Source organism: Poecilia mexicana, unplaced genomic scaffold (genome assembly GCF_051168715.1).
Source record: "Poecilia mexicana isolate PSO_F unplaced genomic scaffold, ASM5116871v1 scaffold_21, whole genome shotgun sequence".
In the NCBI taxonomy this organism is placed as follows: Eukaryota; Metazoa; Chordata; class Actinopteri; order Cyprinodontiformes; family Poeciliidae; genus Poecilia; species Poecilia mexicana.
The window spans coordinates 9,567,702-9,578,790 of record NW_028263390.1 but is presented as its reverse complement, the minus strand read 5'-3'; the positions used below and the strand labels follow the sequence as shown (position 1 = coordinate 9,578,790).

General features: G+C 39.6%; 1 protein-coding gene across 1 annotated transcript; it reads right to left on the bottom strand.

Moving 5' to 3' along the window:
- Positions 1–5,678: 5,678 nt before the first annotated feature.
- On the bottom strand, positions 5,679–10,362 carry rhov (ras homolog family member V). Its single transcript, XM_014996138.2, has 3 exons — positions 9,316–10,362; positions 9,105–9,163; positions 5,679–8,015 (listed from the first exon to the last, which is right to left on the bottom strand). The coding sequence occupies exons 1-3, from the start codon at positions 9,518–9,520 to the stop codon at positions 7,569–7,571; spliced, it is 711 nt and encodes a 236-aa protein (XP_014851624.2). The 5' UTR covers positions 9,521–10,362; the 3' UTR covers positions 5,679–7,568.
- Between the last annotated feature and the right edge of the window lie 727 nt (positions 10,363–11,089).

Below are 11,089 nucleotides of genomic sequence, written 5' to 3'. Positions count from 1 at the left end.
TCCCAATATATACACCAAAGCTTCTAATAAGGCAGACATTTTGGAATTTAAGAAAACTCTAAAGTGGGATTTTGAGTTAGCACAGCCCTGATTGGTTGAATTTGGCTTTTGGGACGTGGAAGAGAGCGAACAACAGAATACCCAGAATAAAAATGACAGTCCAACTCGAGCTGACCTCATTCTAGAGCAAATTTGTTCCACCATCTGAAGTAACTTTACGCACAACTTATGCTTAATTGGAAAGTATTTCCATGCTCATCACATTTGCATGCGATGGTTTGTGGTATCGATTTTCTGGAAATCATGTACCGTGGATCATTTTCTGGGTTACTCACTCCACAACACAGCTCAGATTTTCCCCTCACTGGTTGTTTTCTGCTGCCAGTGCCCCTTAGGGATCCACGTGAAATCTTCTGCAGACACACAACTGCATGGAAACATGGTAAATAGCTCGTTGAGTTTTATTATATATATTATATGACAAAGTATTGTTTAAATTAATGCATCAGAGTTGGATCATATTTCGTTCAAACTGTCATTAGCAAAGTTGTTGTTTGCTTTGAATTTAAACTTAAACTAGAACTAATACACAAAAAAACAAACAAACATATAAACTATCTCCAGACTGCAAGCTCTTCGTCTCTTTCTTGCATCTGGACAGATGATTTCATCACCAGATTTTCACACCTCCTTCAGCCTCCTGAATAGTGGGCTATTAACAACATCTTGGGCATCCTGACATCGTCAGAGGAATAAAGGAGCCGGGAGACGATGCTTGTTTGAAGTATTGATCATCTCCTCGTCCGTCTAGTCTGAAAAGCTGCTGCTGTTCACTCCTTTGATCATGTGCGGTCATTGACGGTCACTCTGAAAGTCCTCATCTCCCTCTCAGTAATGCCAAATCAGGGCAGTAGTTCAAAACTAACCTCACACAATAAGAAAAACAAACAACTACAATTTCATTTTTGCCTATTCATGAAAAAAACAAAAAAACAAAGCTTTTGACCGTGCCTTTTCTGGCTGTTAGAAAGCGTTGGGGGTTAGTGTAAACATCAGCCTGTCTGTGTATTACACAACTGCATGATTAGGCCAGTGGATGAGATCTATCAAAGTGAACTTGTGTTGTTGACTGTGGGACAGGAGGAATCGTTGCTGCCTCCAGGCACAACCACTTGGGAACTGGGTGATTTCTCACTGACTTCGCTCAGCGCCGAAACTGACATTTTATGTTTTGACAGAAATCAGCCAGGCTGATGTTAAGCAGTGGATCTTGTTGGATTTCATTTTAACTTAAAACAGGAAGACAGAAATTATTTGAGGAAGTTTTACATTCTCAGAAGGGGATGGATTTTAAGACATCAGATTTCAGATATATTAGATGAGACACTGTTCTTGGTGTCTTCATTTAGTACAATCCAGATTATCCTGAAGCTAATGGCTAGTCCAGATTTACAAAATAATCAGCAGTTTATGTAAACAAAAGTCGATCATTGTTAATCACATAACAAATGGAGGTTGGAAGTGGTGTTTGCTAATAATGTTCCTATGAGAAACATGCTCAGAATAAAACATGCAAAAAATACCAGATCAGAGTAACTAGCACTCAAATTAATAAAAAACAAAAGTTACAAGTTCCCTAAGTAGTTTTCCTTTGTTTGTAAATTAGAAGCTGCACTCACCACAATTTTGCAACATTTGCCATTTATGACAAAATTTGACTGTAACCCATTCCTGACTAAGAAACCTGAAGTTATTTTCTGATTTGCAGCTTCCATATTAACTATAAATTAAAAGTGTAGCTCACTGGTTTTTGAGTATCAGGGCATCTAAATGATCTCACATTCATAAATTTACTAGGGCATTACATTTGGTTATGTGAGGGTACTATTGAAGTGTTGGGGGGCAAAACTAATCGATACTTAGTTTTGTCCCTCACTTGGACTAACAAATAGCTTCATCTTTGTTCATGCTAAAGAGAGCATGCAAGCGATCTGCTGCAGATTTACCAGAGCCTCACTTCGAAAATCCCGAACTACCCAAAACAGTTGTTTTGGTTCTGTTGAACCATTCAATAAATTTCACTCTCTTTCTCACACTCACACCCGCCACAGACTTTCATAAGCCCAAAGTCCATGAGAAAATAAATCCAACCAAAACAAAAAGCCTTCATCTATCTAGAAGCAACAGTGTGAGCGGTGCCAAATCCTCCTCGGAGCATAACTGTTTAACTGCCAGTTAGGAAGGCCGACGAGCCACGAGCCAATCAGATTTGTCGTGAGCCGGGCAGACCTGTCGGTGCACCTGCTGATTCCCAGGCCTCCTTGCCAGTCTCAAAGTAGAGTGAAACCTAGAGTGATACTGGCCGTGTGCCAGAAGAAGAGTTGGTTGATGACTTCTGACACAATTGCTTATAGCAGGGGATCCTGGGAGATCTTCAGTGAGAAGATGAGAGAGAGAAAAAAAAGGTGACTAATCATGAGAAGTCAGGGAGGAGGAGGATAAGTTCACTTAACTCATGGGAACCTAAAACCTGTCCAACATGAGCTATGATGATTGCTCAACGAGGGTATTGTGCCTGCACAATGAAAGCGACTGTGTTTGCATCATGTGTGAGTGTACTTTACATTCATCTCAACCTCTTGCTTATCATCACATGTTGTGTTAAAGGTGTTCGTAAGGCATTCTGTTGAGTCTTTCTCGAGGAAGAATCGAAAAATAATTTAATTGGACAGCAAAGCTATGAAAAGTCTTCCAACCTGTTCTCACACACACATAGACCGAGGCTGACTGGAATGGCTGGATTTCTTTTCTTTTATTATTATTGCTGCTCGCTCACTATGATGTTTGCTAATTTTACACGATGAACTTGATTCTTTTACCTCGCATGAGGTCATCGACTCAGACACACACAAAGCAGAGTTAGCCATTCTTTTGAAAAGCAAATTTTGACGAAAGGTCATAAAAGACCCAAGTACAGTTTTGATCTGAACTTTACTCTCTCTATCGAAACTGACGCTAACAAAGGAGGAATTAACTCCGCTTGAGCTAGTGACCATTAGTACCCCGTCCTGTGCTCTGGTTGAACGTAATCTTTTTCTTTTCTTTTTTTTTACAGAAAACACCTAAATTCATCTGGAGTTGGGGATGTAAAGCAAGTTTGCTGCGACACGTCTTGCAAAACCGGTCACTCACTTAGTTAATATAAACTAAAAGGTAGAAAGCAATATTTAGAAGTAGTTAGAATAAAAATATGTTTAGCTAAGTAAGCTGTGGTGTGCTAACTTGCTAACTGCTGGTTCCCGACACCATCTTCTTGCATATAAATGCTTTGACCAGTAATCACAGAAACACTGTGACTACAATCTTCCAAATGCATAACATATGAGATCAGAGTGCTGATTCATGTGTTTTCTTTTTTCTGATCGAGTCTATCAAGCAATTCATCAGTCAAGCCTTTGTGTCTCTAGGTTTCTCAGTTTTTCTTAAATCCATGGTTGTTTTATTTTTGCTTTTCTTCATTGATGAGTTTTGTCCCTAACCAGTATCCACCAGGCCTTACACAAATGAGTCTGCTCAGCATGAGTAGATTATCGCCACTTGAAGCTTTCCACACACTTGAACAGTCTACCCCTATATTTTCAAAACAAGTAACAGAAACATGCCTTATGCATTTTCTGAGGCATCAACAGTTGCCTAGCAACGGTGCAGCCAAGCATCCCTCCTGCTGATGTAATTTAAGACCTCTCTCTATGGGTGCTGGAGAATCATTTTTTTAGGAGCTAAAAAAAAAGCAGTCTGATATTCTGAAGAAAAAAAAAAAAAGAAAATCTATGCCAAGCAGATCAGATACCCAAAGCAAACTTTATTACACACTCATATTAATGTTTATATATTCATATCCATATGTTTAAAACTTCTTCATTTGAATAAAAGGCCACATTTAATCTGATATCTTAACCATTTTAGCCAAAGGTCACGGCTCTTTAGCAGCATCTGATCCGCGAGAGAGGCGCCTCAAAGTTCACTGCTCCAACTTGTGACAGCGTCAGATGACCAAACATCAGCTCCCGTGTGTGACCTCTCCAGACAGGGTCAGAAACCGGATGTCCCGCGTTCACCCGAGAACAGCAGAAGTTCAGACAGAGCCCTGACACACGAGCGCATGACGGAGGGCACACTGACTAACGGCAAACATACGGCCGCTGTACCACGGCTGAGCGGGTGTTTTTGTCCTCCGGCTCACTTGTGACTCATCTTCACCGCACAGCTGTCGGGTCCTCCAAGCACTTCACGACCCTTCTCAGCTCAGTCTTTTCCACTTTACGTCAGCAGAGCTCAGTCTTTAAATGACCATAATGGACCCTTTAATCTCTTCAGCCTCATATTCCTAACAGCAGACCACCGAAGAAGTTTATTGTTAATGACAGAAAATGACTTAACCTTGAGACAGTCTCTCATGGCTTCGTCCCTTTGAAATCACTTGTGCAGACAAAAGCACTTAGTAAGAGATTGCCACTGAAACCCGTCGTGCGGATTGCCATTAAAACCAGTCAGAAGTTACTGGTCATGTGACAAGACCTTCAAAACACAATTCAGAAGGTAATTTGGCTGAATCCCATTTAGTACATTTACTCTTTCCACCAGCCCTCCTAATCCCCCAGTTCCTGGGGAATAAAAAATGGGACACTCCTTCAAGACCAATAAAAATGTAAACATATGGAATAACAGGAGAATTTAATTAAACAATGTACATTAATTTGTATCAAACTACACTTTCTACTGATTGGTTTGAAAGTAAAACACTTTAGGTTGAGAGGAAGATATGAAGTGATTGACAATAATCAGTTACACTAAATTTAATATGTCATAAAAATGTAACCCTTTCATGCATAGCGCTTGCTGCAGTAGTCAGCCATCTAGAAGCCTTTTTTTTGTGTTTCTTGTGAATTTTTATGTTATAAATGCACACGAAGCCCTGAAGTGGACACTAGGGCATCATACAATACACTGTCAACTGACGGCCATTTTTATTAAATCCAATATGGCAGACAGACGAAAAAGCAACTCATTAATATCCATTCCCTTATTCTGCTGCAGAGGACTCGTGCAGATAAAAACAAAGATATTGTGACATCAAGTAACCCTTAAAGACTGATACTACTGTACTTATGTATTTTACAAATAACTTTGTATTTGGAGAAACTTACAACTGATCATCTTGAAAAAAAATCCTGGAATTTCTTTTATTTTCTTTAAAAAAAAAAAATTTCCCCTACCTTTTTTATGCCTTAAGAAAATTTACAAAAACACATTGTGGAAAAAAAAAATCCTAAAAGGGTTAAATTAGACATAACAGAGGTGCTTGTGCCTTAAAAATGCTCATTTGCAAGCCTGGCTACTTTGTTTTCAAATGCTCTCCTGAGAAATTGCCTGTTTTAGGGGCCCTGACGCCACAAAAACAGCTGCTTCACTTTAACTTTTAGAAATGTTTGATTAAGGGCCAAGAAGTAAAATGAGATTTATCTTTAGTGAGGTAACTACAAACCAGTCAGCTTTATAAGTTTTCCAAAACTGAAAACCTGTAGAAAAGAGGGTGAGTGTGTTTTGTGTCAGTCATTGCTATCAGACATGACAAATGCAAACTTCACAGTTGAGCTGCAACACCAACGACACACAGATTTACTGTAAAAGGCTTTTTGTTTATTGTTTTTTTCATCATGTCAATCTGAGATATAAAGCAAAGGAACAGGATGGTTTTGAGATGACAGTGATGCCAAAAATATAACAAATCATAGTTTTAAAGCTTGACAGCTTTTAAAACCCAGTGCCCCACATAAATATAAACTCCCTGGTGAAGTTGTGTGAAAGCCTTTAAGATGAAATAATATTTTATTGCAGTTGCATATTTTCTCACTTAAAACACATCCAGTAATTAGCTTGACATCATTTATCTTTATATTTCATGTTGCCCGCAGTTCAGAAAACAGACCACACACACACACACAAAACATTACATGTGATACATTGTAACACTTCTACTTAATTTTTTTTATGTGGTCAGAACGTCAATCGACTGTCAATAAGTTTTCCGTGACTTCCTGTTTCCTTGTGTGGTAAATATAACGTTAAATGCCGATTTCTCTTATCCCTCCTTAAAAATGGGAAAGACGAGAGAACAGGCCTTCATAAATCAGGAAATGGCCGCAGAAAAACAGCTCCATGTCTATGCCTGCCCATATCCACAGTCATTTATGAAAAAGCATCCAACATCTAGAACTGTGGCAAACAAGGCAAACTTTGCACATTGAGAAAGGTGTAAGGGAGGTGAGAAACCTCGCAAAAGAGATCCGCGGAGAGTTTTCTGTGTAATATCATGCAACTGCAAAACAAAATTAAGTCATTTTAAGGCACTTTACACATTTCTACATGTGGTGCCAGTAAACATGGCCCCGTACTTGTTTAAAATAAACAAAAACATCAAACTCACTTCCACAAGAAGCATAGTAAAGCTTGTACTTATATAGATATACATGTTCCTCATATTGTAACACTGGAGTGCAAAACTTTCAAAAAGGTTTTTTTTTCTTTTTGAAAGGCGTAAAGTTGAAAAGTGACATTCAGATCGAGGCTATTGAGTCTTTTCTCTGCCTGTGCTCACTGGGCGTCAGAGATCAGGAGTGTATTAAGCTAATAAACAAAGACGGGTGATTTTTTGAAAGGGGGGAAAAAAAAGGCTCCTGCAGTGCTTTGCTTTTACAGATGCACATTAAAGAGACAGAAAGCCAATGGTGTCTGCTCTGCTGAACCTTTACACCTCAGACAAGAACCAGTTCTCGTCTTAGCCAAAAGATTAAAAGGGCAGTGACATTACTTTTCCTTTAAATGAAAATATATATATATGCTTTTGTTGTGAATCATAAAAATCAGATCAAATACAAGTGTCAGGCTCAGCAGGTGTGTCACCTGGTTTCCTGGAAGAATAAAAAAAGTCTGACCAAACCAGCCGGGGAAGCTTTCACAAACAGGTAAGAATGCGGCGCCTAATTGTAGCCGGCAAATAAAAATAAGTCATTGCTGCGAGAAAAGTGAGAAAACAACACCCATTGGCCAGGACACAGAGTCCCGACACTTTCGGTTTGTAGCCAGTAGTAAAGCACAGCATGCAAATTCGCTGTTTTGCTTCTTTCTTTTCTTTTTTTTTTAATATATACTGGTCTGGCCTCTGCAGCTGCACCTCACAAAGCCTCAACTCAATGTACCGTCTCTCTGACGTATGTACCACACGAGTGGTGGACACACAAAAAACAGCATGTGCAAACTCTGCTTCTCCTGTCGACTTGGAACAACTATGCGAATATGTATCAATCTGGTAAGTGTGACACCAATCACAGGCTGGGAATGTCCCCGTATCTGCTTGGTTAGTTTACAGCACCATCCACCTCTCAATCTATACTATGCGTCAAAGAAAAGACAAGCCGAGTTTACTGATGACGAATCTAATGCATAAAAAGACAATGAGATACATGACTTAAATAAATAGTCTTCAAAGAACTGAATTCGAAAAGAGTTCAGATGAAGCAGAAGAACTTCTTCCAGCTGCACCTCGAGAATGTTTTGGTGCGCCTGTCGGAAAACCTCCTTTTCTTCCCCTTGCGCGTTTTGCTCTTGATGGCGGCGAAAATAGCCGCGTCGAACGCCTCCTTCAAGTTCTTCTGCGTCAGCGACGAGCACTCTATGTAGTCCGTGGCTCGGATCTTGTCCGCCATGCTCCGGGCCCGCGAGCTCAGCACCGGCTTGACTTTGCACTTGTCCAGGTCGATGAGGACGTTGACGTCCAGCAGCCGGTCCAGCTGAGTCCCGACGAGGATGATGGGTGAGGACGCGTTGTGGGCCCGGATGTCCGGCACCCACTTCTTGGTGATGTTGTGGAACGAGTCGGGATCGACCATGCTGAAGCACAGGAGGAAGACGTCGGCATGGGCGTAGGACAGAGCTCGGAACTCGTCAAACTCTTCCTGCGTGCCAAAAACAAAGAGGCGCAGAATTGTTTTAGTATCACTCAAGATCTCTAGACATGGCCGGGGAAGCGGCACGCACTGACTCACTGGATGCGAGCGGAAAAGATTAAAATTCATTAAGAAATCTCCCTGCTGAGTCACAAACTGGTTTCAACAGAGGATGTCAAGGTTTTCATGCATCACACCTTGAAACGATAAAAATCACCCTACAAAACCTTTTGTGCTTTTTACACGTAAAAAAAGTAGCCAGTTTTATGCATTGAAATTATAAAGTAGCATCAGCAAACAAATAATTACATATATTTATATTTGAATTTGTTAGGATATCATGTGCATGTGTAAAAATATCCAAGCATGCATTTCCATTGGATCTTGCTGTCCAGCTTCGTTTTTAAAAAATAATTCAGATAATTTCATAGAAGGCAAATAACTTTGGTCTGACATGATAACAAAACAAACATATTCACAAAATTGGAATAAAGTCTAAGAATTGTAACAATTTTTTTTAAGTACTGTAGATTTTGTTTTGTAGACATATGGGCTTAGAATCCCACTGAAAATAAAGGAATCACAAGATCGTCCCGTTTATGGATCAAAGCGTCGTGTTCCTTCAAAATTGGCTCTGATGAAACTCAAATAAATGTTGTTGGTTGATGTTGGTTAATGAGTTAAAGGCATCGAAATATAAATATTCTATTTTGACCTGCCGTTCAAAGATGATCAAGAGAAAATTGGCAATTTCCAATTTGTGTCTGATTGATTGGTGCATCTTCATTTATAACAATAGCTTGTTTAAAATGATTCCCATATATTGATAACATCAGAAGTGCTTATGTGTTACCCTTACAAAAAGTATCTACATTCACAAACCCAACTTGTCTGACAATTCTGGTGTCCCCTATTGGTTCGGATGCTCTATGCAGCTTCTTAGTTTACTTATGCATTTGACTGATTGGTTGTTAAACCACGAAAAGACAATATTCCAAATGGTTCTTTAAAAGTGTAACTTTAAGTGTCTCAAACAATATTAACAAATTCTACATCATTCAGTATGAAGTACTGAATGATGTAAAAGAAGAATCTTACCTGTCCAGCTGTGTCCAGAAGTTGAATTTTTACTGGAGATCCTTCCACTTGGACCTGACCTGTTGAAGAGCAGCAACACAATCAATTAGTTCCAACAACAGACCAAAAATGTCTTAGTGGTAGACACACACACACACACACACACACACACACACACACACACACACACACACACACACACACACACACACACACACACAAAAAAACTCACCAGAAAACACATCAAACCCCGTCTGCTGATACTCTGCCGGGTATCCGTTGGAGATGTAGCTGATGATCATGCTGGTCTTCCCCACCGCTCCGTCTCCGACCAGCATGCAGCTGATCACATCGGGGTCCAGCTCGTCCTCCCGGGTAAGCCCGCAAGCTGAAGGGACTCGGGACTCGTGGTAAAAGTAATCCATTTGGGGTGGCATGTCGAGGTGAGCATTAAAGTTCGGGACGCCAACTCTTCTTCTGCCTCCCACCTGCCTGCTCGTTTGAAATCGGAGTGTCGCTGCAGAGAGTTAAAGCGCCGCTGTGCGTGTCCACGCCGCGCATTACTGCTGTGACTGAAGGGACGCGACTCCTTCGGCTTGATGCGCAGCAACAAGTGTGGGAGGCGCCTTTCTTAATGCGACCAGGTTATGATTTGCATAGACACTCCCACGAAGATAAGAGAGCTTCAAAAGAGCTCTAAACAAAGAGGTTTAGCCGGGGTTACGTTTCAAAGTCAGGGTTAAAATCGCACATGATGATTTATAATTTATGCCCTCTTCATGTGGAGACCTTTTCACCTTTTTTTTTTTTTTTTTTTGTCTCGTAAAAAAATACAAACTCCAGTGTGTTTTATTGGGATTTTATGTCGCACACCTACACTACAGTGCATTGCAAATTAAAATCTGCAAACTAAAATCTGATGTGGCATACATTTCATTCAAGGTCTTTAAGTCTAATAATCCTATTTTTTGTTTATAATAATAATAATAATAATAATATAAGCATACACAATCAACCTTAGAAAGGTATCATAAATTATGTATTCCAACACATACGGAAAAACAAAAAAAAATTAAACAAAAAAAGAAACAAAACACAAATAAACAACCCAAAATCAGACTTCAGCGGGACAACTTGAATATATAACATCAAAACAAAACAAATAATAATAATAATAATAATAATAATAATAATAATAATAATCCTTTCAAAAAAGTAGTCATCTTTAAAGCATTTTTTTATTTCACAAAATGATAGCCCTAAATAAAACCCATTAAAATCAGTTGCTTCCAGAAGTCACGTGATTAGCAGCAACTTTCTCCATCTGTCAAGTGAAGACCTCGGGTTTGTTTAGTGCACAAACACCACAGCAAAAGGGTGACGGGGGGAAAGTTGAAGAGAAGATAAAAGGAAAGTTTGGTGATGAAATGACAGTGAAAAGGAGAATTACAGGAAGAAAGTCAGTATCAAAAGAAAGCCAAACTAATTTCCAAACTAATTTAAATTCAGCTTCCTGTTTGGCATAAGCGCTATGAAAGACAGTTGGACTGGTTGGATTGCTCTGAAGCTCTTAATGCCTATGGTCAAGATGCTTCCTGTGACAAAAAAGTAATACACATCACTCTGAATAGACGGTAACAGTGAAATATAGTGGTGGCAGCATCATGCTGTGGTGTATGGGTGGATGGGGGTTTAACGTTATCAGAGTTTGTGGGAAAATTGATGGACACATAAAACATACTTAATGCTGGCCAGGAAAATGTCTCTTCAGGGTGTCAAAAAACTTGAGACTCGGGGTGAAGATTGACCTTTTAACAGAAGAACAACTTTAAACATGGATGCACACAAGCACAATAGAATGACATAAATTAGACTGGCCCATTTAAAGTCCAGACCTGAATGCATTTAGGAAACTTTGGTAACAATTGTGTATTGCTCTTAAAGAAGACAAATCACAATGGCTGAATTTAAATTAGTTTGGAAAACTACGCGGGCAAGATTTTCCG